General features: G+C 41.0%; 1 protein-coding gene across 2 annotated transcripts in view; it reads right to left on the bottom strand.

The window, feature by feature from the left end:
* The window catches only part of FMN1 (formin 1), a 474,559-nt gene that overhangs the window by 29,126 nt on the left and 418,254 nt on the right, over nt 1-27,179 (bottom strand). For both annotated transcript variants that reach the window (XM_088839831.1, XM_055435909.2), the window contains 2 exons: nt 18,251-18,302; nt 13,186-13,335 (listed from right to left, as the gene is read on the bottom strand). In XM_088839831.1, coding sequence (XP_088695957.1) covers nt 13,186-13,335; nt 18,251-18,302 — 202 coding nt within the window. The remainder of the gene's footprint in view (nt 1-13,185; nt 13,336-18,250; nt 18,303-27,179) is intronic.

The raw sequence follows: 27,179 nt of genomic DNA on the forward strand, positions 1-27,179 counted from the left end.
AAAGACTACTATTCAAAGAGACTTTGGGGAAGCCTGGGAGTGGCTTGATTGCTTAGGAAAGTTCAGTTGCACATAGTTTCTGGTACTTTAGATGGAGAAGTTTGAGGGCAACATCCTGGTATTTTCCTCATTAGGATTCCCTGCAGCATAGAGGGTATTAACATCATACGGGTTTTTTTTTTAATGTGCTTTTAGATGTTGCTATGTCAGGCTAGCCTTTCAAACACTGCCTAGTAGCCTGGACATTAGAAGGAAGGTATGGGCACTCTGTGGGATTTCGCCTCATCTTTTGATACTCAAGTGTCCATAGGTACTGTCCTCAGTTCACTGAGTCAGGACATTTCTCCACATGGGGAAGAGGACAAAGGTCCAGCTTGGGTTCTAAATAAGTAAGTGCAATTGGGGAGATCCATGCAGGGGCTGGAGGAACTGCCCTTATTTCTACCTGCCTTGAGAACACTCCTTCATGAAGTGTGTTTCTGAATTCTTGATAAAACTACCACACAGAGATAATAGTTATGAAAGCCAATGAAACAAAGTCACTCTTCATTGTCACTAAAGAACCAAAAATACAATATATGTATAACTGAACCATACTCCACCTGAAACTAACATGATATTGTAAATCAACTATACTTCAATTAAAAAAAAACCCTACAACATAAAGATTAAACTCATCATCTCCTCAATGTAAACAGACATTTCTCCCTCACTGTAGCAGCTGATGGAAACATCATGAACTCGTCTATGTGGAATGTTTCTGAAGGGTAAGAAAATAAAACTCCAAGAAGACAGCCATAGACAATATGAAATAATGGGTAGCCTCAAAATCATTTATCTCAGGCAGGCTAGCAGGGCTACAGACTTGGGATAGACGCATACTCTTCTATGCTTATTCCCTCTTCAGAGTCTGACCCTTAACCTTGACTAACCCTTCTATCCCCATGGCCCCTAGGCCAGTCTCACTAGCAGCCATGGTAAGACAGACCAGCCGGAAAGTAAGGCAGGTCTTAGACTTAAAAGACAGCTCCTTACACCTCAGAATCTAGCCTCTCAGTGATTTCATGATAAATTAGCCCATCACTTCCACTTCCTATATTTGACAACTTTCTCTACCTCATTCCTAAGATATTTTTCTATTTACAACGAAGGAAGTCCTCCTAGACACCGCATTTCACCAGCTATACAATCAGTCACTTGATAGCTTTTGTGGGTTATCACTAGTAGTACTCAAACACACTTTGACTTCAAATGATTAATTGCAGAACAAAGGCCGCTTCCGTTTGCAGAGTGTCTCCCCCAAGACACAGGGGAGTGGAAGTAGGGGGGTCCTGGACTTGCAATGGAATGCAATGATCAGTTAAAGCCAATCACTCTGCACTTGGTAGACGAAACACCCTGAGCCGCCTGGGCGATTTAGGTGCAGAGTGAAAGGTAACAGCATTGTGTTTCCTTGTTCAGGGAGAGGCGTCTGGGAGACAGCTTGGAAACTCAAGCTGGCCCTGGGACATAAATCTGCAAGTTTAATTGCAGTGCGCTGCTAGTCCTTGGAAGACATTTCCAATCCTGATAATGAAGACATGCACGTGCTTGTAGATGTCCCTTCCTCCTTTGGTTTTGAAACCTTTACCACCAACTGAGTCTCACCAAAAACTGGAACTGATCAGAGCCTGTTTGCAGGGGTGACTAAAACAAAAAGGGGAGGAAGCAGGGGAGATTGGGTGGAGCAGGCAGCCTTTCTGGCGCCCCTCAAATTATACTACCCCAGCAGCCCCCCATTCCATCCATTCTCTGCCCAGGGCAGGAGCTGTCAGGAGTCCCACAGATAAGCAATTTAGAAATATTCTAGCTGAATGAAGGAGGCTTACTTTGGGTTTCCATTGCTGTCTGCCAAGCTAGAGAAACAGAGTGTGGACAGATGCTCTCAAAGGTTCTTATGTGAGCTCTAAAGAGGTCTGAGGCTTGGCACAGCCATGAATCCTAAAGATCTTCACTTCCTTTTTTTTTCCTAGTTTTTTTTTTTTTTTAAGACAAATTGAAAGTAATACAGTCAAGAACAGAGAAGGTGATTGTTTTACCCCACTAACTAGTCTTTCTTGTTTTGAACACATCTATCCTCTTTAACCAAGCTATAAAGATTTTTAGATACTTGAGCAAAAGCAACCCATATGGGATATGTTTGGGGAATTCTACCACCTAAGTCTAAATAAATAAGATATCTCATCTATCAGCAGTAGACAGCAAATTTTGTAATCAATTTCAACATGCCAAACGGAAACACAGTGATTGTTTATTTGTTCAACAAATATTAATTGAGCACTCACTATATATGAGGGAATAGAAGATGCCAGAGAGAGAACCAGTAAGTATGGAGGCACTGCTCCTGTTTTCTGTGTGTGGGTTACTCAGTCGCGTACGACTCTTTGCGACCCCCTGGACTGTAGCCTGCCAGGCTCCTCTGTCCACGGAATTCTCCAAGCAAGAATACTAGAGTGGATTGCCATTCCCTTCTCCACTGTCTTCTAGGGCTTATGATTTGAGGGGAAAATGTCTATAACAAAATGAATGGAAAAGAAATCACTAATATCTAAATTAAAGAGACAGTAACCATCTCTTTCCTCCCTCCCAAATTTTGGAGGAAAGATAGCTCACAGAGATCAGAGAAAGCTTTATGAAGGAGGCATTACATGATCGCCAGGTTAAATTCTTTCAGAATAGGAAAGTTCAGAGCACTTACGAAGGAACAGATTTTTTAAAAGCCTGTGCTTAAATCAAGCTGATTAAGTGGTGCACGTTTATGTTAGAGGATTGGTTGAACATAGCGAGACTCCCCGGGAATATGAACTTCTTCCTCCCATCTTCAAAGCTGATCTGATAGATTTCATCAGGGGATGGAGCCAAGGCATTTACTGAAGCAACCAAACACAAACTGTGTTCTTGCTCGTCCTCTCTACGGGGAGCTTTCAAAAATGGCAAGTCCCTAGGTTCTACCCCCTGGGATTCTGATTTGGTAGATCTGACAAAGCTCTCCAGGTGATTTAGAAGACCTGCCAAATTTGGAAGTGACTGATACCCAGCATTCCCATACAGGCTTCTGAATCTCTTCTACAACTTTTGCAGAGGGTGGCCCTTTTGATGGTTAACCATCTTCCCAAAGTGCCCCCAGCCCCCTCATATTTCCTAGGGATTCACTCCCTCCTCCACACTCACCCTGCCCACGACACTTAATGCTCACTCAGCATCATTTTGTACTATGTCAGAAAGTCCTTTCTCTATCAATAAACAAGTGTCAGGCTCTGCACTGGAGATGTACCATAGAAGATATGACAAGGAATGGACTTATATCCTAAAGGTGGGAAAGTGTAAAGTGCCACAGTAACAAGTTGGAATGAATTAAGTGCTAAAGCATAATAAGAAAAATATGCTATCTGAGACCAGAGGAAGATGTAATTCCTTTATTTAGGGGAGAGGTTTTGGAGGTAGCCCTTAAAGGATGACTGTGCTTTGATCAGCAAGAAATAACTGGGAACAATGCAATGCAAAGAAAGTACACAATGAGAAAACAAGGCAAGGGTGTGCCGATGGGAGAAACACTGAGTCAGCATCCTGAGTGAGGGAGATGAGGGTACGGGAAATGAGGCTGGGAAACAGGCAAGGGAAGTTTCTGGACGCTCATGCTCTAAGTTGGGAGAAATATGGAATTACTGAAAGAGCTCAAGCTTTAGTTGTCACATAAGACCTAAGTTCTTATCCCCATCCTGTATCTTAGGAGTGAAACTGTGATGCTGGCAGTTCATTTACTCTCTCTGCTTAGCTGTACAACAGTAATACACCTTTTCAGGGCTGTTGTAAGGCTCTCAAAGTTAATAAATATAAGAACCAATCATGGCTGATCTTCTTCCTTTTATTTCAGAACAGAATATGCTTAAATAGGAGTATGTTTAAGGAAACAGATGCAAAGTCAACATTGTTAATCAGCTATACTCCAATACAAAAAGTTATATATATATATATGTTACCGCTAAGTATAAATAAAAAGAAATAGATATGCTCTAACTTCTGTTTTAAAGAGATAACTGGATACAATATTAAGCTCCCATGAAGTGGAAATAGAAAAACTCCAGGCAGAGAGAAGAGTCAGAGGATATAGCAGTAATCCAGGGAGACATAAGGTCCTGAACTAGGGCAATGTCACTGAGAAAACGGTGAGAAAGAAGCCACTGAGGAGGCGAAGCTGAGAAGTTTGCGATGGGTGGAAAGTGAATCTTGTAGCATTGATATGATTCCAGTTTCCAGCCTGCCACTGACTAGTAGGAGGAGGAGAGGGAAATGAATTTGTTCCCTAGCCAAAGAAAGCTAGGGAGCCTCCGAGGAGCAGGCATACTGAATTGCAGATGAAGGCTGGGCAGCCTATGGGAATGCTCAGTGTGAAGTGAAGATTTGAGTCCAAGACTTAGAACTAAGAGGTTGGTTCTGGGTAGGAGGACTGGGCAAAGAGATGATCAATGAAGTTTTGAGAATTATTGGGATTAACTAGGGACAGAGTATAAAGAAGAAAAGAGGAACAGAGATCTGAACCCTGGGGAAGATCCACACTTAAGGAACAGAAGAAAAAGAGGAGCTGATGGAGATGGAAGAGGGATGGTCACTTTGCAGAAGGAGCCCCAGAAAACCCTCAGAGCACCTTCAAGATGGAAGAAACTAGCATCAGTGTCAAAAGCTAGTAGTGGCAAGAAGTCAGCTGCTTGATTCTGCAAATGGGAAAGGTGGCAAAGTCTGACAGTGGTCTCAACATTCATTTCTCCTGCTCTCTTTAGTAACAGAAATCAGGGCTTCCCCGGTGGTTCAGACAGTAAAGAATCTGCCTGCAATGTGGGAGACCAGGGTTCGACCCCTGGGTTGGGAAGATTCCCTGGAGAAGAGGACCACACCTAATGATGGTGGTCACAAAAGTAAAGGAATCTAGATCTGGGTTTTCTAAACAATTTACACTCAGATTGTTATGTAAAAGTAAAATTTACTTTGGTCTTTGTTATGGCAGCAGAGGCTTCATCCTTACTGACACACAAAGGAGTGTTATGGAAAAGGAAATGAGGAAATGAATATAAACTCTTCTTTCAAGAAGCTGGAAGGAACAGGAAATAGATAATTTTCAGAGGAAAGAGGACCAGAGAGGTGTTTTAGTTTTTGAGAATCAATGATCCCATAATTTTTACCATTTAAAAATCTACTATCTCCTCTCCTTATTCAGGACGTGTTTTTAATTTTGCATAGTGGTTTTAATTTTTTAGCTTGAGAAATAAGCAGGTTTAATTCTCTGTGATTAGGATAATCACATATTCTGTTGATAAGTTAACTTGTTGGGACATACGGTGCTGCTGCTGCTAAGTCACTACAGTTGTATCTGACTCTGCAACCCTATGGACTGTAGCTCACATTTACCGTTTGTGTATTTGCACAGAACCGTTAACACGTGACTTAGGAAATTCAAAGTTATGCCAATCAACTAGGGGGTGATACTTGTATTATTAAAGGGGTCCTTTAAAATATGAAGTTTCTTAGCAGTTGTGTTTACGTGTTCAGTCGCTCATTCGTGTTTGACTCTTTATGACCCCATGACCCCCTGTAGCCTGCCAGGCTCCTCTGTCCATGGAATTTTCTAGGCAATAATATTGTAGTGGGTTGCCACTTCCTTCCCCAGGGGATCTTCCCAGCCCAGGGATCAAACCCGGATCTCCTTCATTGCAGGAAGATACTTTACCACTGCATCACCTGGGAAGCCCCTTTTTAGCAGTTAAGTGTATATAAATCATTGAACCACATAACAGAGGGCTGGGGAAAAGAAAGTTAAGTTGTTAGACATTACTGTAATGATCATGATTCAATAAATAAAAATTTTAGTCTATGGAACTTCTTCCAGGAATAACTTTATCATATAAAGAATTCTTGCGATGTCTACACTGCAATCAACAACTTCTTTGTGGGTTGAGTGACGGCCACTCCAAGTCCCCAGCTCCTGGTCCTAAAATGACCTGAGCAGTGGGGCCCTGAGAACAGCTCTGGGATAACCCCACAACAGCTCTGAACCATCTGCTGTCAAGGGTATGGCAGTTGCATAATTAACCATAATTGCTCCAACTAGTACACTTAAAACAAAAACTCTGTTGTTATTTAGCTGAACTTAAAACACCCCAACTAACAGTCCATTCCCCCATGGTGTAAATTATAGCTATGTATATAACAAAATGTCTTATTTGCATTTCACATAAAATTTACCAAACTCCTTATTCACTCATTACTCAGCCATTATGGGTTTTTAAATGGTACTTTTAAAGTTTGCCTTGGCTCAGGGTTGAATTATTTGTCAAGATTTTATTCCTGGAGTCATGACTCCCCTGGGACTTCTTTACCTTTTGCAAATTCATAGCTCATTTTGTGGGTAGCAGTGGTTTGTGGCCTCTATGAGTGCATGTGTGGGTATATGTGGGGAGCAGTCTGAACATATCCTAGAGAGTGGGACACTTCATAAGGAAGAGATGTATATGCCAGAGTAATTAAATAGGAAAAAAAGAGAAAAACCAGAAAGTGAGTAAAGAATTGTCAATGAAGGTAGCAGCAAAAATTAAGTTACCTCCTTGCCACTCTGCATATGGTTCAGATAACCCACTGATTTAATAAGTGGAAGAAATGTGTGTTACAAAATTTCATTGAATGTTTGCATATCAAGAGACACAAATACAAAAGTGAATGAAAAGGTAAAACTGAACCAAAGCTGCTTCTGAGAATAAAAATCTTGACGAACTTTCATAAACCAGCAAACGCAATGCTGGATGCAGATAAGCAGAGGAAAATTTTTTGTGTGTATACTTTTAACGAAAAAACTGTGGTCTTCAAGACCAACCTTAGTATTTTAGGGGAAGAGCTGGGGGTGTGAGCCAAGGTAGCTGTTGACAGTTGCTGCTGCTGCTGCTAAGTCACTTCAGTCGTGTCCGGCTCTGTGTGACCCCACAGACGGAAGCCCACCAGGCTCCCCCGTCCCTGGGATTCTCCAGGCAAGAACACTGGAGTGGGTTGCCATTTCCTTCTCCAATGTGTGAAAGTGAAAAGTGAAAGTGAAGCTGCTCAGTCGTGTCCGACCCTTAGCGACCCCACGGACTGCAGCTTACCAGGCTCCTCCATCCATGGGATTTTCTAGGCAAGAGTACTGGAGTGGCTTGCCATTCATTGCCTTCTCCGTGTTGACAGTTACTAAAGCCAAAAGGACAATGGAAACTCTGCCTGTCTCCAAAGCTCTCCCCAACTCACCTCCAGACCTTGGCTTGAAATGTATTTTGGTCTAGTCCCCTATGAGCTCAGGAGCAAAGGTAAGGGACATTATCTCAGAAAGAAAACACACAGTTTCTCAGAATATTAAAAAAAAAAATTGTTTTTTCTTGATTCATAGAGATTTCAAACCAGAAAAGATCTTAGTAAGCATTTAGTTCCTAGCTCATCCCAATACATACCTTTAACAAATGTGATATTTGGGTCTCCCAGGCAATAAGCGACTGGCCCAAGATCATAAAGCAGACTAATTGCATAAAAATCCTGATTTTCAACTCTATCCAGAAGTCATTTTTTATACTATGGAGCACTGCCAGTATTCAGGAAGGGTACACGAGCCTGGTACATTTTGCTAGAGGGTAAGTTCTAGTACTTGGGCAGCATGAGGACTGGGTGGGTCACAGACTGAGGTCTAGGGAGCGGGTCACTGAATTTGTGTCTGCTCTTAGAAGCTCATTTTGGCCTAATAATGGCTTTCATGACAAGCAAAGTTTAATGCCGTTATATACCATCATATAGTAGCTTGCTCTTCCACTGACAGAGTTAATCTACAGGCAAACCATACCCCCAGTTAAGTACTGTCTCTTCTACTCAAATACCAAATTATGTCCTGACACCAGCTTAATAGTAGGGTTTATCATTCATTTGCAACGCACAAGCATATTGAATGTTTCAATCAGTCGAGTACTTGTTACCCTGCAACAGAGTTGCATCATTCAGTTTTGCATCAAACTAATGTGCATTCAAGACCATCCCCATGGAAAAGAAATGCAAAAAAGCAAAATGGTTGTCTGGGGAGGCCTTACAAATAGCTGTGAAAAGAAGAGAAGCGAAAAGCAAAGGAGAAAAGGAAAGATATAAGCATCTGAATGCAGAGTTCCAAAGAATAGCAAGGAGAGATAAGAAAGCCTTCCTCAGTGATCAATGCAAAGAAATAGAGGAAAACAACATAATCAGTTCAGTTCAGTTGCTCAGTCGTGTCCGACTCTCCGCGACCCCATGAATCACAGCACGCCAGGCCTCCCTGTCCATCACCAACTCCCGGAGTTCACTCAAACTCATGTCCACAGAGTCGGTGATGCCATCCAGCCATCTCATTCTGGTCGTCCCCTTCTCCTCCCGCCCCCAACCTTTCCCAGCATCAGAGTCTTTTCCAGTGAGTCAACTCGTCGCATGAGGTGGCCAAAGTATTGCAGTTTCAGCTTCAGCATCAGTCCCTCCAATGAACACCCAGGATTGATCTCCTTTAGAATGGACTGGTTGGATCTCCTTGCAGTATAAGGGACTCTTAAGAGTCTTCTAAACAACATAATAGGAAAGACAAAAGATCTCTTCAAGAAAATTAGAGATACCAAGGGAACATTTCATGCAAAGATGGGCTCTATAAAGGACAGAAATGGTATGGACCTAACAGAAGCAGAAGATATTAAGAAGAGGTGGCAAGAATACACAGAAGAACTGTACAAAAAAGATCTTCATGGCCAAGATAATCACAATAGTGTGATCACTCACCTAGAGCCAGACATCTTGGAATGTGAAGTCAAGTGGGCCTTAGAGAGCATCACTAGGAACAAAGCTAGTGGAGGTGATGGAATTCCAGTTGAGCTATTTCAGATCCTGAAAGATGATGCTGTCAAAGTGCTGCACTCAATATGCCAGCAAATTTGGAAAACTCAGCAGTGGCCACAGGACTGGAAAAGGTCAGTTTTCATTCCAATCCCAAAGAAAGGCAATGTCAAAGAATGCTCAAACTACCGCACAATTGCACTCATCTCACACGCTAGTAAAGTCATGCTCAAAATTCTCCAAGTCAGGCTTCAGCAATACGTGAACTGTGAATTTCCAGATGTTCAAGCTGGTTTTAGAAAAGGCAGAGGCACCAGAGATCAAATTGCCAACATCCGCTGGATCATGGAAAAAACAAGAGAGTTCCAGAAAAACATCTATTTCTGCTTTATTGACTATGCCAAAGCCTTTGACTGTGTGGATCACAACAAACTGTGGAAAATTCTGAAAGAGATGGGAATACCAGACCACCTGACCTGCCTCTTGAGAAACCTGTATGCAGGTCAGGAAGCAACAGTTAGAATTGGACATGGAACAACAGACTGGTTCCAAATAGGAAAAGGAGTACATCAAGGCTGTATATTGTCACCCTGCTTATTTAACTTATATGCAGAGTACATCATGAGGAACGCTGGGCTGGAAGAAGCACAAGCTGGAATCAAGATTGCTGGGAGAAATATCAATAACCTCAGATATGCAGATGACACCACCCTTATGGCAGAAAGGGAAGAGGAACTGAAGAGCCTCTTGATGAAAGTGAAAGAGGAGAGTGAAAAAGTTGGCTTGAAGCTCAACATTTGGAAAACTAAGATCATGGCATCTGATCCCATCACTTCATGGGAAATAGATGGGGAAACAGTGGAGACAGTGTCAGACTTTATTTTTTTGGGCTCCAAAATCACTGCGGATGCTGATTGCAGCCATGGAATTAAAAGACGCTTATTCCTTGGGAGGAAAATTATGACCAACTTAGACAGCATATTAAAAAGCAGAGACATTACTTTGCCAACAAAGGTCCGTCTAGTCAAAGCTATGGTTTTTCCAGGGGTCATGTATGGATGTGAGAGTTGGACTGTGAAGAAAGCTGATCACTGAAGAATTGATGCTTTTGGACTGTGGTCCTAGAGAAGACTCTTGAAAGTCCCTTGGACTGCAAGGAGATCCAACCAGTCCATTCGAAAGGAGATCAGTCCTGGGTGTTCACTGGAAGGACTGATGCTACAGCTGAAACGCCAATACTTTGGCCACCTCATGTGAAGAGTTGACTCACTGGAAAAGACTCTGATGCTGGGAGGGATTTGGGGCAGGAGGAGAAGGGGACGACAGAGAATGAGATGGCTGGATGGAATCACTGACTCGATGGAGGTGGGTTTGAGTGAACTCTGGGAGTTGGTGATGAACAGGGAGGCCTGGCGTGCTGTGATTCATGGGGTCGCAAAGAGTCGGACACGACTGAGCGACTGAACTGAACTGAATGTGCATTCAAGGAGACCATGTTAAGCAGAACAAGAAGCAAATATTGTCTGTCACCTAAAATCGACTTCAAGTGGCCTAAATTAGTTTTCAAAATTTCCATTTAATTTGAAATTGACTTTGTCCCTTTGAAAATACTATTCTTGATCCTTAACTTTTCCCAATGATTTTGGGGATTTTAGTTGGCCTTCAAACACATTTGAAAATGAAGTTATTGGATCCCAAACTATAGTTTTTTTTCCTAAGCTATCAAGTTTTCATTTGGTTACGAACTTAATTTTTGAGGATTTTTTCATATTATGTTATGCTGAAAGTGAAAGTATTAGTTGCTCAGTCATATCCGACTCTTTGTGACCCCATTAAGTGTAGCCTGCCAGGCTTTTCTATCCATGGGATTCTCTGGGCAAGAATACTGGAGTGGGTTGCCATTTCCTTCTCCAGGGCATCTCCCTGACTCAGGGATTGAACCTGGGTCTCCTGCATTGTAGGCAGAATCTTTATTGTCTAAGCCACTAGGGAAGCCCCCTGACATTTAGTGTTGTTAGGATTTTTTGGATTTCTTGGAAAAGTACAATAAAAATGATAACATCAAACATCATTAAATATCATATTAGAGCAATCATATTGTTTCCCATCATTAAAGCAGTCATATTGTTTCTCATTTGATTATAATAGAAGAATTCGAGTTAGTTCTCTTATTTCATCATAATGAATGTGATGCCAATAGTTTGACAGCTAAAACCCTTAGCAGATATAGAGAACAACTGAAAAATCCCTCATTTCGTGAGGAAACCCCAGATATTAACAAGTTTGTTTTAAACTGGATGAGCAATAATATATATAATGTGATAAGATTTCTTAACAAAATGATTTTTGTAAACAAGCTGCTTCCACAAATATTTTATGAGCCACCATTAACTTTCAGAGATGTTGTTTTAGGTTGGAAACCTTGGTGATCCATCTCACAAAGCATGGCTGGAATGAAGAAACCCCCGAAACTGCTAAATGAGATCTGAAAAGGGTCCCGGGAAGTCATGACCCTTTAAAGGTGTTGGTTTACAGAGTGTGAAGTGGGCAATTCACCAGCTATACCCAGGAAGCAGCACAGCAAGTGCCCATCACTAGGAGGACAGGTCATTCTGAAGGGCAGTTGGAACCACTGCAGGCCCAGAGTGAATGTGGTCTCACTTCTGTAATAGGGAAAAACTCCATTTGGAATATGGTTCAGTATTTCAATAGTAGTTTATTCAAATGAAAAGCGATTCATTACCCTCTCTGCTGGCTTTTTGGGACTATTTTCAGGGCTCCAACGAAAGGATAAATTCACTAAGGGCTATGATCAAAATCTAAGATGTAAAATCTCAAGCAAAGGCATGACATTCAGGGCCCGCTAAGAAATTCCCTGGCCTTCGGGTGTGGATGTGGAGAGCTGACTGGCCTGCTGCTACCTCGTTAGAGACAGAAGAACTTGGCTCTGTCACTTTTCTCTGAGGCTCACAAAACACAGAATGCATTCCACAGAAGCTTATTTTAGCTTAAAGAGCTACACAAGAGATTGCAGGGTGAGAACAATGGGTTGGACGTCAAGATTTTTAGGATTTTTTGCATGCTGTTATCATCTATTTTCTTAACAATGTCACTTAACTTTTTTCTGCTTCACTCTATAATGGATATACTTGATTTAATTCCCATGTTCCAAAAGAGATATGATGGGAAGAAGATATGTTGATACATGTTTTTAAAGCTCTGTGACTTCCTTAGAAAGCAAGCATATGAAAAAATTCCCGGAGAAAATATTTATAGATTTAGTAAAACTGAGTCAAGAAATCTCTAAATTCTGAGTCCTTAAAGGTAGCTTTATAAGGTAAAATATATTAGTATACTGTGTGTGTCTGTATGTGTATAGCTATATTATATATACACCTTTTCTCTGATTCCAAAGAACAAAAGTACTGAATTTTGGACTTCAGGATCCCAATGTTTAGTGAGATATAGATGCTACAATTAAACCACTTCCCTTCATTTGTTGAATTTTTTTTTGTCTCCAACTTCACTTTGAATGACACTCTCATACATCTGTTCTGCAGGAGTAGTAGCAAGACCTGTTTGAAGTTTAAATCCATGACACCCTTTGTAGAACAGTGGCAACCTGATCAAAACACTGATCAAGCAGAAATGCCTTTTTTTTTTTCTGATCAACAGGGCCAAACACAGTCTTTCTCTAAGGAGAACGAACACACACACTCTCCCTATATTCAGTGCCGAGGTTTTCCTTCTACCCCCAACTAATAAAATCAGGAGGCTGCAATGAGGCGAGCGGCACGCAGTTTGATGTCCTCAGCAGGATGCGGGGAGTCAGAAGTGGCGCTGTAAATCCAGAGCGGGGCTTCCACACCGTGTTAAGTGTGGCCCGACTCTCAGAGACTTCCCTTTGATGCAAGTTCAGTATATTAATGGGAAAAGCATTCACTTTTATTTGTCTGTACTGTCTGCGACAGCAAGGCTGCCTCATTTAGCTTGGACCGACATGAAAATACACAGAGAAGCAATCTGTTGCAAATTAGCACAGCTCCCCTTTCATTTACTAGCTAGTAATTAGAAGGGGTTAAGAAAGTGTAACTTATCAGATCACGTGAGAGTATCTGCCTGTGTGGACAGCAAGCCCTCCCACCCCCACATTTCCTTATAAACTCTCAATAATCCTTCCCTGACGTCCACTTGATCTGAAAGGCAATACTGATGGGGTGAGATGTACACGCTTTGTTAGGGTTGAGAAGGTGGTTTCCTAGACTCCCAGTGTTAATCAGTCTATTAGAGCCTTACCTTTCTTTAGATATGTTTTTACTCTCCCGTTTCCAGATTGTCTTGAAGTCACTGCAGAACTCGTACCACACCATAAACACGTAGTTGGGTGTGATCTCCTTCTCACCAGACTTTGGCTTCATCCCAAAATATCCTACTGTTGTTTCAAAACTGCAAATGTAGAGGAATAACAAACTGTGAGGTGGAGGGTGAGAAGCTGTCAATGCCAAAACCCATTAGGAGAGAAGACACTCAGAACTCTTTGCCGCCTCCCCCCAACCCATACTTCTTTTCTAGCTCAGAAGCCCAGGCTTAGCAGGCACGGTGGCTTATGCTAAGCCTAAGTATTGAAGCCAGTTTTCTAAGAAATTCAGCATGATTGGGGATACTCTTGGACACATCTTATCTGCATAAAATCAGCATGAATAGTTTCAGGGTGTAAATAGGTAAAAACTTTGGGGTTTGTTCTTCATCTCAAATCCATGTCACTTACCCACTCTTTGTGTTATGCTGAGTGATTACATGGAACACTGATGCCATGTTGGTTCTGTACTACTAGCAGTGGACTGTGAGAGAGTCTGCAGGGAATTCTCAATCTGTTGAGTGCTCCATGGAAAATAAAGAGACTGCTTCATCCTTATTCTGGCATCTGCTGGCTTTGTAATCTTGGGTCAATCATTCAACACTTGACTGTCAATTTTCTCAAGGGTAAAATAAGAGACTTCTACTATATGATCTTTAGGAAGGCTACATTTTAAAGCTTATCATGATATAAGAATACAAACCACCAACGTACAAAAATACATATAATTGAGGATGTAGCAAGGATTGGAGGAAAAACCATTTTTGGTGTTAAAAATGATCTCTAATCTGGGTCAGAAAAGAACCCAGGTTTTATAAGGGTGATTCCCAGATATCACTAAGAAACTCCTGACCAACCCCATGGAGGCTTGCTCCCAGATGACTACCCAGGCCCCCCAAGCAGCCCTTCTTGGAGGCACCAGCTTTGCAGCAATTTATAGCTCTGCACTCAATCCTTCCCCCCACCCACTCCAAGCCCCACAAGCTCATTTGCCATGAGCAAGAACACTTAAATAAATGGCCCCCTTTTCTAGGGTGTTGGAAACTAATCAAAGCAAGAATGACTGGCCAGGGTTTATTACTCAGTGCTCTATCATCTGTTCAGACACAGTGGTTTTTTTTTTTTTTGTGGCCATCCCGAATACAGAGTTTCTAATGGAACTCTATTCAAGGACGATTGTAAAACCCTGAAGCCCCGTTACTATTATGGAGCATACTTTCATCTCGTTCTCAGTTATTGGGCAATATGTATCTCATAAGATTTTATCACATTTCACAGATGAACTGTTAATTGATTCCATGGCTATGATTAGGCGAGATCCAAGCTGGAGCTGCAGCTCTGAGCCCCATAAATTCTTTGTGCTTCTGTAAATAATAGATCTGTTTTTAATGCAAATTAAAACTACTGGTCAGGGAATTTTGGCTCTCAGTTATTAAAAGACTAGAAGTGCATAGGTGGAGAAAGGCAATAACTGCAGTAATTTCTTAAGGGACTCTCTTATAATTCCAAACACATATATTTTGGAGCAATACCAGAAAGGAGCAATGTCCACTTTTGCTCAGACACGACTCCTAATTCTACGGCAGTCAAAACACCGATAAAACCCAATGTACACTCTACAGCATACACTTTTACTTCATTCAAAATATAAACTACATCGATTGTATTAGGCATGGAAATATGTACGGAGAGAGTTCTGCAACCTAAAGGAACAGGCCGTGAATTTCTTATGGAGTCACAGGGCTTAAAACTGGAAGGGATTTTGGGTCAGTCTGTCCAATGTTCCCATCTTACAGATGAGAAAACAGAGACCTAGAAAGACTGAATGACCTTATTCATTGGCAGAACTGGGTCTATAGAATCATTGCTCAGTGAAATGCTTTTTTCTGCTCTATCCACCCTTCTGTTGTTCATACTCACTGACACATGCATGTGAGATTTAAAACAGTCAAGTTTTAGTTTGTTTCCACTTTTGACACAGTTTCTGCTTGTATGACACATAACATGCATTGCCCCCAGAGGCACACATCATTACTTTTCTCTCTTCCTTATGAAACATATTTACTTGTACACTGAAGACAGAAGAGAAAGTCTTTCATGCTTAGTATTCAGAGAGACAAATTATCGTCCTACTTTTCCAGCAGGACATAGTAAAGAGCACAGACGTTCCAGTTATCACTGTGCTTTAACCCCAACTCTGGCATTCTCTGGCGTGTAGATGGCGAGATCAAGACACTGCAAGTATGATGCTGCTTCTGAGAATGACAGCACTGTTTGGTGGGTTATTACAGAGCTTGAGAAAAGCATTTCATCATCCTGCGGGCCTTGCTTTTCCTAGCTTTGAAATGAAGCTAACCATGTACCCTCACCACCTTTCCCCCGGGACGGGGGAGCCTGACTTGCTAACCCTCAAAAAGCATCGATGAAAACTAAAGGAAAGAATGAATTTCAGCAGCTTTTCCCCTATGTGTTTAAGAAACCAAGTGAACCTCTTCAGAAGAACCAATGCAAACAGAGTTGCAGAGGATGGCCTGGCTTTGGCACTTGGCAAGTTTAACGAAGATGAAGCCAGTCTGAGGGTGTGCCTTATTGGATTTCAGCGTGATCCCTTTGTTCCAGGGAAAGCCAAATGCTAGAATATGAACCCACAGCTATCTGATAAGGTCTAGACTACTCCCTCCCGTCCCCAAACACAACTCTCTTCCTTTCAAATTCAATTCTGATTCACAGAAGACTGGTTATTGAAAACATTCTATAATTTGCGCATGAAAACTGCTGCTATTTGACAATATTGGAATTTTCTCCTGCTTCTAAGCAGGTAGCTATCATAGTTTTCAATTTTTAAAAGACAGGTTTCTAATTGTATGTGAGGTTCTATAACGCCTCCCTACTCCAGTCTCAATTGCTCCCTGATTCTTTTTTTCTCTACTGTAACTCCTTGTCTGATCTCCATCTTTTTCAACTCAGCTAAACAGTTTGAGAGTTCAGACAATGATTCTATCAAAGAGCCTGTGGCAAAGGGAACAGTTTTTCTTTTGCAGCGTTGAGATGCCAGGGTGGAACATATCTGCTTATTGCCCCTCATGCATGCCTTCAGAAACTGCTGAGGAAAAGCAAATATCCCTCAGCCTCCGAGTAAATTGTTTCTCTTGAGAATACAACAGAAGAATTTCCTAAATCTCACACGAATGTTGCAACACTGACCACCAACCTCCTTTAAGAGTGTAACCAAACAACTGTGGTTTCTACATTAAAGATGGGATCTAACATATTTTATGTATGACATGAAAGCTAGACTACCTTCACCACAAAGTCACGGAAAACGCTGACAACCAAAATTTATGACCCCCCTCAGCATAGCTAATGCACAGCAGCAACATCAGCCCCTCTCACAAGGGCCCCCTTTTCCTAGAGCGAGAATCTTGAAGAAGAATTAGATATTTGACATCCACCTTGGAAAGTGAAATTTTGTTTGGCCTGATACCCATGTGCCCTTGTGAATGGTCTTTTTTTATGCTTGTGGGATATTTATATAACACAGACACACCAGCCTGACATGCTGAAGAAGGGAAGCTTAATACAGGGATAATGTAAAATATGTATAATACTTAGGGGATAAAGCCAATAAAGGGGCATAATCTAAAAATCTATAAACAGAACCATGCGATCATCTTGGTTGTTAAAATTATCATGCAAAGATGATAATCATGATTCAAGGACATGTCTGCACTTAAAAAATCGTGAGATTAGCCTTCACCTTGCTTTTATCTGCATTTTAATTTTATTGGCACTTAAGTGGGAAGAATGGCAAGATGTCGGCATTCGTCAATACAGAGTAGAAACAGCACTGACTACTGAATTTCAGAACTCTCAGAAATTGTGCTGAAACAAGAGGAAAAGGGTTCATTTCTAGAGCTTGTTCACTGGCATTTAGTGAACTCTTCTCACACATTTGTAAAGTTCATTTTACCTTATATACTGTTTCCTGTCCTTATCTCTTATTTAATTTTCTGGTACTTTTTAGAATGGGTCCCAGCAAAATTTATCTCAGTCTTTTCAGCTCTGAGTATGAGAAAGCCTAAGTGTATTCCCCTCACCTTTCTAAGAGTGGGAGAGGGCCAAGCTGACTAATGCCGGTCAACTGCCAAAAAGAAAAACCACCATAAAGTGAGGGGTTCTAGGACACCACAGCCGATCATTACAGGTGAGGTGGGCAGTTTCCCTTGGGTGCCTATTAAGAGAAGAACACAGAAGAGGTCTGAGGTAGGTGAGAGGTTGAATAGAAGACCTCTGAGGTCTCTTTCCCAGCTGCTGGGGGAGTTTTCTGGGCACACAGAGAGATGAGTCCCTATTCTCCAACTGCCCCGTGTTTACCACATCCTCCAGAACCTGAGGAGAAATGTACGTTTCTTAGGTACCTGTAATAATTGGTTTGTACTACTCAGAAGGGTCCCGTTGTTCCCAGCACCCATAGAGTCTTTAGGAGCAGAGTAACGGGGGAGAGGCAAACAGATGGAAATAGTGTCAGACCTTGTGAGGCAGGTGGATCACTTCTGGGTGATTCCCTGCTTCTCGAGGAAAACTACTCCCAAGGGCTATTCCTGGAGTTTTTCACTCCAGCTCTCCTTAGACTCGAACTGCTCCTGGATGCACAGTCTTCATGGGGGTGGGTGGGAGGCAGTCAAAAGAATGGCTAATCATTCATTATGCTCAGTGAAATCAGCCAGTCATAAAAGGAAAAGTTCTGTACGATTCCGCTTACATGAGGTACCTAGAGTAGTCAAAGTCACAGAGACAGGAAGTAGGATGGTGACTGCCAGGCTGAAGGAAGGAGAGAATGGGGGAGTTATGGTTTAATGAGTACAGAGTCTGCCCTTGGAGAAGATGAAAAAGTTCTGGAGAAGGCTGGTGCTGACGGTTGCATAGCAGTGTAAATGTTCTTGATAATAATAAAAAAAGAATGGAAGGTCAAAGAGAGGCTTGAGGCCAGTCAGAGCTGCTTACCTTTTCTGTGCATTCTCCAAGTGACTTTCTTCCATTTTATGTTCCTTTTTGGCTGTGAAAGAGAATTAATTATGAATTAGAACAGCATTTTCTTCCATCATATCCTTTGTGTAATCTGACTTCGATTACATCCACTTATTATCAAAATGAGTCCAAATTCAGGGGTTGGCAGCCCCTGCCACATGTCCTGGTGATTGTACTCAAGTCTCTATGTCCACTATCACTGCTTTCTTGTTAACAGCTATAGCTAATGGTGACCATAAATATAATTCATTTTTCTTTCTGGAATACTTTTGAAAGGGGTGAATTGTTAATTATGCTGAACGAAGGCTTAACGTGGAGTGGTCTTGGCCAGAATGGAACATGTGGTCATCCAGGCTACAGCCGGCCTCTCTGTGACCCTTTGGTGTGTGCTCAGCAACCCCACTCCCTCAAAACAACATAAATGCAGTGCCATTTGCAGCAGTTCTGCTCAAATTCAAAGGAATTCACTGGAATCATTGTATATGCTGTCTCCATACCCATGGTCTAAGGATGCCTGTGGTCTCGTTTTTTAGAATAATGTTTTAAATGCATTGGAAAAAAAATACTTACGATTACTAAAGAAATACATGATACTGAGATAGAATTCTGAATTTACAGATTAAGAACTTTTGGGAAGGTCATATACATACTCCTATATTTAAAATGGACAACTAACAATAAACTTTTGTATAGCACACAGAACTCCGCTCAATGTTATGTGCCAGCCTGGATGGAGGGGGGTTTGCGGGAGAATGGATATATGTATATGTATGGTTGAGTCTCTTCACTGTTCACCTGAAACTATCACATTGTTAATTGGCTATACCCCAATACAAAATGTTCTTGGTGTTATAAAATAAAAAAAATAAAATAAAATGGATAACCAACAAAAACCTATTGTATTTATATGTAAAAGAATCCATGTTCTGAAGGACCACAGGGAAACTGGGAGGTTTCATTTTGGAGTGGTTCTTTTATATATTTTCTCTTTACTCAGAAGATAATACTGTCATATATGATAATACAACACTTACACTTTAAATATGTCTAGAAAAATCATCAAGACAATCTCTATGAGCCTTAAGATTTCTTTCATTTAGATACACCATACTCTTGGATTGGAAGAATTAATATTGTTAAATGGCCATACTACCCAAAGCAATCTACACATTTAAAATGGTCCCTATCAATTTATCCATGACATTTTTCACAGAGCTAGAATAAATAATCTTAAATTTTATATGGAACTTTAAAAGACCCAGAATTGCCAAAGCAATCATGAGGAAAAAGAACAAAGCAGGAGGCATAACGCTCCCAGACTTCAGTCACTACCACAAAGCTATGGTAATCGAAACAGCACGGTACTGGCAAAAAGCAGACATATCAATGGAACAGAATAGAGAGGCTGAAATAAACCCATATACCGATGGTCAATTAATCTGTGACAAAGGGGGCAAGAGTATACAATGAAGAGGAAGTCTCTTTAGCAAGTGGTGTTGGGAAAATTGGACAGCTGCATATAAATCAATGAAGTTAGAACACACCTTTACACCATGCACAAAAATAAACTCAAAATGGCTTAAAGACTTAAATATAAGACATACCATAAAATTCCTAGAAGAGAACACAGGTCAAACATTCTCTGCCATAAATTCTACCAGTGTTTTCTTAGGTCAGCCTCCCAAAGCAATAAAAATAAAAAGAAACAAATAGGACCTAATCTAACTGGCAAGCTTTTGCATAGCAAAGGAAACCATAAAGAAAATGAAAAGACAACCTATGAAATTGGAGAGAATGTTTGCAGAAGATGTGACCAACGAGAGCTTAATTTCCAAAATATACAAACAGTTCATACAATTCAGCAACACAAAACAAGTAACCTAATTAAAAAAGTGAAGAAGACCTAAACAGACATTTCTCCAAAGAAGACATACAGATGGCCAACAGGCACGTGAAAAGATCAAAACTGCAATGAGATCAAAGATCAAAATGATCTGACACTGGTCAGAATGGCCTTCATTAAAAAGTTTAAACATAACAAGTGCTAGAAGGGTATGGAGAAAAGGGAACCCTTCTACACTGTTGGTGGAAATATAAGTTGGTACAGCCACTATGGAAAACTGTACAGAGGTTCCTCAAAAAACAAAAAACAGAGTTGTCATGTGATCCAGCAATCCCACTCATGGGCATGCATCCACACAAAACTATAATCCAAAAAGATACATGCATCTCTATGTTCATGGCAGCACTATTCACAGTATCCAGGACATGGAAACAACTTAAATGTCCATTCACAGATGAATGCATAAAGAAGATGTGGTACATATACACAATGGAATACTACTCAGCCATAAAAAGGAATGAAATAGGGCCATTTTCAGCAACATGGATGGATCTAGAGATTATCATACTAAGTGAAGTAACTCAGAGAAAGACAAGCATCATATGGTACCACTTATATGTGGAATCTAAAATATGACACAAATGAACTTATCTATGAAACAGAAACAGATTCACAGGCATAGAAAATAGACATGTGGTTGCCAAGGGGGAGCTGGGGATGAGGAGGGTGGAGGGTGAGTTTGGGGTTCAGTTCAGTTGCTCAGTCGTCTCTGACTCTTTGCGACCCCATGAACTGCAGCACGCCAGGCTTCCCTGTCCATTACCAACTCCCAGAGCTTGCTCAAACTCATGTCCATTGAGTCTGTGATGCCATCCAACCATCTCATCCTCTGTTGTCCCCCTCTCCTCCTGCCCTAAATCTTTCCCAGCATCGGGGTCTTTTCCAATGAGTCAGTTCTTCGCATCAGGAGGCCAAAGGATTGGAGTTTCAGCTTCAGCATCAGTCCTCCCAATGACTACTCAGGACTGATTTCCTTTAGGATGGACTGGTTTTATCTCCTTGCAGTCCAAGGGACTCTTCAAGAGTCTTCTCCAACACCACAGTTCAAAAGCACCAATTCTTTCGTGCTCTGCTTTCTTTACAGTCCCACTCTTACATCCATACATGATTATTGGAAAAACCATAGTTTTGACTAGACAGACCTTTGTTGGCAAAGTAATGTCTCTGATTTTTAAAATGTTGTCTAGGTTGGTCATAGCTTTTCTTCCAAGGAGCAAGCGTCTTTTAATAACATAGCTGCAGTCACCATCTGCAGTGATTTTGGAGCTCAAAAAAATATTCTCTCACCGTTTCCATTGTTTCCCCATCTATATGCCATGAAGTAATGGGACCAGATACCATGATCTTAGTTTTCTGAATGTTGAGTTTTAAGCCAACTTTTTCACTCTCCTCTTTCACTTTCATCAAGAGGCTCTTTAGTTCTTCGCTTTCTGCCATAATGGTGGTGTCATCTGTGCATCTGAGGTTATTGATTGTTTCTCCCGCAATTCGGATTGGGGTTAGCAGATGCAATAAATAACAAGAATGAATAAATAACAAGATTCTACTATGTAGCCTCAGGAACTACATTCAATATCCTGTGATAACATAATGGAAAAGAATTAAAAAAGAGAATGTATGTGTATGTATACCCGAATCACTATGATGTAAAGCAGAAACTAACACAACATTGTAAATCAACTGTGTTTCAACCTGAAAAAGATTCTTTTCATTTAATGCTTATGATGTTAAAATGAATGAGAAAAGAAAATCAGTCATAACGAGCTATCTTGTGATACCTCATGGAAGGTATTAAAGCATTTTAAAAGCTAGGATATTTAAAAGGATATTAAAAGATTTTAATAGCTAAGATATTTCAAAGGATATTAAATAGCTAGGCTATTTAATAAGCCTAGCTCTGCCATTTACTACCTGTGTGACTGGACAAGTCACTCATGATGAACGGTGTAGTTGTGGCCTGATCTGTACTATAAGCATAGCCACAGAGACTGTCATCACACAGATGTGATAAAGATTAAATGAGATAATACAGGTAAAGCCCTTAGCACCTAAGATATGCTTGATAAATGACAGGACAGGTATTATTAGCATCTCATCATTATTCACTTAGTCAATGTAAATTTATTAATTTATTTCACCGATCAAAACAGCTTGTCATCACTCCTGACAAAGCCTTTGAAGCCTTTACAATGGCCCAGAGGTCCTGCCAGTCTGCGCCCGGGCTCCCCTGTGATGTCATCTCCTCCTTCTCATGCTCGTTCCTTTCCAGCCTAGCTGGCAGGAGGGCTGAAGGAGCACGCTGAGTGTGTGTGCTGGGGATCATTGCACCTGCCTTTCCTCCGCCCAGGAGGACACTGCCCACAGCCCCTGTGTGACTGGCTCCCTCACTGCATCAGGTCTCAGCTCAGATATCACCTTCTCTGATCCTGCCACATTAAAGATTATCCTTTGCCACACACGCCCTGCCTCTTTTCCTTAGAGCCTCTATCTACCCGACAGACTATCCATTTACTCATTTATTATACAACACTGAATGTAAGCTTCAGGAGAGCAACCCCTTCATCTGGCCTTAAATGTGGAAAAGTGTCTACATGTTAAATAAATTACTTTAGCTAAAAATGTATATGCTTGACAAGAGTTGCTTAAATAGATAGATACTAAGTTTCCTGAACATGAGACTTTATATTCAGAATATGAACACAGGCTAAAGAAGAATGTCAGGCTAAAATTGTATATGAGTATCTCTAAGTTCAGTAAATTTCAACAAAATTTTTATATTAAAATGATTTAGATAGCTACATCATTTTAGGTAAAGTCACAGTCATTGCTATTTTTTTTGTGTGCTATGATTTCCCTAGTTCTTCAAGCAGGAATCTCTGTGAATTAGTTGAGTTCTTAGCCAATCAGACACAGAGAAGTGGCTTGCATTTCTCCTCGGCTACCAAGTTCCCCCAAATATGAAATCGACTAGTTGTTTGTTCTTATCCAGTGATTATTAATTATGTACATGACCAAATAAGGGGGAAAATTCCTTTGAGGCCTGAATGATCTTCCTGGAGCTTACGGGTGCTGTTCTCTGTCACTAGGTGTTTCTAACTGGCTACTTCCACTCTGTACTAAGCAGACTGTGGTCAACCCTGTTGCAGCATATAAACTGAGTCATGAGAAACACCCTTTCCAAACTGAATTAAGCATGAAATGAAGACTGTGCAAGAGCTCTATGAATATAGTTATTTGGGGGGGGGACAGTATCCAAATGTAAAAAGAGGTATTGCTAAGTGGCAATGCATACTGCAGGACCTCTGAGGGTTTGGGGGATGAGAGCCTTCAAGAAAAGTAGAAGAACCTAGAGATCTCAGGCTTTCTTAAGTCAAGGGCCTCTGTTCAGACAGAAAAGGCAGCCACTTCCCTGGTGTGACCCTGAAGCTCCACCAGCCTCAAGTATTTCTCTTGCCACGATGTGTGAAATTTCCAACTATGTCATTATACGTTTTAAGTCCTCAATGTTCTGAGTAAAACAAAAATGACATTACCCAGAAGGAAAATGTTTAAAGACAGGAGTCACAAACTCAACTTCCAACATCACCAACAAATAAGGTAATTGTAGGCCAGGTGTAAGAATCATACTATTCCAAATTCTACCTCTAGCTTCTCAACACTAGAACTGACAGTCTCAGTGCAAGAAAGTCAGGAGAGTGGGAGAGAAATGGGAGGCCCAGGCCCCTTCAAGGCACCGGCCACTGCTGTTCCATCCTCCTCCACCTTTTCCAGAGAAGCTAGGATTTTTAAACATATGTTCCCAAATTTAAAAACATTTTTTCTGACAGTCTGTAGGACAAAGAGCACATTCCTGTTGGCCGTATCTGGCTCTGTAAGCTCTGGTAGCTACAGACATCATGACATAGGTGAGTCTGTTCTTTCATTCCATTTGCCAGACTCTGTTTTAGGTGCATGGCACCCCTCAGTGAAGAAGGCAGACTCTGTTTTAGGTGCATGGCACCCCTCAGTGAAGAAGGCAGACTCTGTTTTAGATGCGTGGCACCCCTCAGTGAAGAAGGCAGACTCTGTTTTAGGTGCGTGGCACCCCTCAGTGAAGAAGGCAGACAAATATTCTATAGAACTTTCATTCTGGGGAAGACAGACAATTAAACCTGAGAGAGTAAGAAGCAGTGTAAGTAATTTTTGATGAGAGTTAGCAAAAAAAAAAAAAAAAAGAAAAGAAAAAACTTTCAGAGCATGGATTGTTCCCTATAGTGGGAGACTCTACCTGGGTTACTCAATTACGGGTGCCTAGGCAGCCACAGCGTGCCACAGAGGTACCCCACACAAAAAGGGAGAGACAAAGTTTAAACTGAAGATGGCACATCTTAGACAGAAACCGTCCTTATCCTACAAATAAGACGAGCAGTGGTCCTGAATCCAGGTGTGGGATTTCCTTAGTTTTCTATTGTACAATTCCATGGACAGAGCATAAGTATGCTTCTTTTTCAGTTTAATTTGGTAATAGCTATGGGAGAGGGGGTTTCCCTGGTGGCTCAGTGGTAAAGAATCCACCCACCAATTCAGGAGATGCAGGTTTGATCCCTGGGTCAGGAAGATTCCCTGTAGGAAACAGCAATCCACTGCGTATTCTAGCTTGGAAAATCCCATGGACAAAGGAGCTATGTGGGCTACAGTTCATGGAGTCGTAAAGAGTCAGACATGACTGAGCATGCGTGTATGCATGTAGCTAAGAGGAAGGTGGGTAGGCTTCCAGAAGAGTAAGTTTGGAGACGCTGTCAGATACTGACACAGCACTAGGGGAGGTAGAGAAATAACAGACAACCCTGACCTTCCTTTTTTCTCTTCTCTTCGCTTTTGCAAAAAGTTGTCTCACTGTCTCAACAAATTACGTTTCACATCAAGGGACTAAAACAACTGCTTAGAATGATAACAGTCTCACAACTTAAGAAAATGAAAGCAATAAGAAAAACAAACCAGAGTACTAAAAATGAGACTTTATGCTTAACATCAATTCTGTCTTCCAAAGTTCCTTATCAAGACCAGGTATACACTGTGATGATGGTGATTTAATGGAGGGGCCAGGAGAGAGTGTAGTGGTTTTTGCTTGGCGACCTGCCTACAGTATCCTATAATTTCTCTATCACAGATAGAACTTTGTTGCTTTTCTTATATTTCAATTTTATCCCTTAAAGAATGATATTTATTTCTTATGTAACTCTATGTCCCAGAGAGAAAGCAACACAGATTCTCTGGAAGTTTTTTAAGAGATAATTTTGTGGATTTTATTTAGTGCAGCCTTTACTGGATTAAGGCCATTTGTTTTTGTGTAAATATTTAATGCCTTGGCATTTTGTTTCCTGGTTCATTGGCTGGCCATTGTTTCATTAGTTTTCATAAAGTTTCCCCACGATAATGATTCTGAAATTCATAAGTACTGTGGTCGACCAACTGAAGCAGAAATGGTCCTTTCTATTCACTGGTTGCGGGCCCAAGGAATGCAAATCAGAACTCAAGCTACTTAAAGGCCAAGTTTCAAGCCCAGCTCTGTCATGTAATGTCATGGACAAGATGCATGTATCCTGTATTCCAGATTCCTCCTCTAGAAATAATGATAACACCTACCTCCCACACAGTTATGAGGGCTACATGAAAAGGGAACAGTTCTTGGTTGAATCAGAATCATTGCAGTCAGATCTTCAATGACTCAATGCCATGCAGTGGCTGCTGGGGATCCAAGCTTCCAGCTGGATGACTGCTTTGACCAAGTTAAATACAGGTGTGGTAGAGTGGAGAGCGCTTGGGCTTTGTGTTAGATGGACTTGGCTTGAATTTCTGCTCTGCCACTTATTAATGGAGAGACCTGGGGGAAGTCAACTGACTGCACTGAACCTTGCTCATAAAATTAGAATGATAAGATCTTGCAAGGTGGTTGGGAGTATTGGACACACTGAACATGAGAGACGAACACGGTGACTAACACACGCCAGGCACCCCTGGATGGTTGCCATTTACTACTGATTGGCTAGAAGCAAATGCTTGCAGTCACCACTCCAGCTCTTTGACATTGGGATGAACAGTACACAATTTCAAGCAAAATGTTCTTTTTTCGCTTGAGAATGTTAACAACCATTCTCAGTAGATGTTAATTTTTCTTGATGTCATTTTCACATCAGATCAGGTGTGCTCAGGTGCTTAGTCATGTCCAACTCTTTGCAGCCCCATGGACTACAGCCCACCAGGTTCCTCTGCCGATGGCATTTTCCAGGCAAGAATACCGGAGTGGGAAGTGGGGTGCTATGTCCTACTCCAGGGGATCCTCCCGACCCAGAGATCAAACCCACATTTAGGTATCCTCTGCTCAAAACTGTTTTCCCACTTTACTCACAAAGCTGATGCTGCCGTTTTTTGCTGTTGATGGTTTCCTTTGCTGTTCAAAAGCTGTAAAGTTTAATGAGGTCCTATTTTTAAATTTTGCTTTTATTTCCTTTGCTTTGGGAGACAGATCAAAAAACATTGCTGTGATTTATATTAAAAAAAGTTCTACCTAGGAGTTTTATGGTTTCTGGTCTTACATTTAGGTCTTTAATCCACTTTAAGATTATTTTTTAATATGGTGAGAGAAAATGTACTAATTTCATTCTTTTATATATAGCTATTAGAAAGAGAAGTTAAGGAAATAATTCTAATTTACAGTTACATCTAAAATAATAAAATAGTTAGGAATAAACCTACCCAAAGGTGTAAACATATGTACTCTGAAAACTGTAAGACATGATGAAAGAAATTGAAGATGACATAAACAGATGGGGAAAGATATACCATGTTCTTGGACTGAAAGAATATTGTTAAAATGACCATACTATTCAAGGTAATCTACAGATTTAATGCAATCCCTATCAAAATATGAAGGGTATTTTCCACAGCGCTAGAACAAATAATTTTTAAATCTGTATGGAAATTTAAAGAAAGGCCCCAAACAGCCAAAATAATCTTGAGAAG

Source organism: Moschus berezovskii, chromosome 9 (genome assembly GCF_049115385.1).
Source record: "Moschus berezovskii isolate FMDL1 chromosome 9, NW_MosBer_1.0, whole genome shotgun sequence".
In the NCBI taxonomy this organism is placed as follows: Eukaryota; Metazoa; Chordata; class Mammalia; order Artiodactyla; family Moschidae; genus Moschus; species Moschus berezovskii.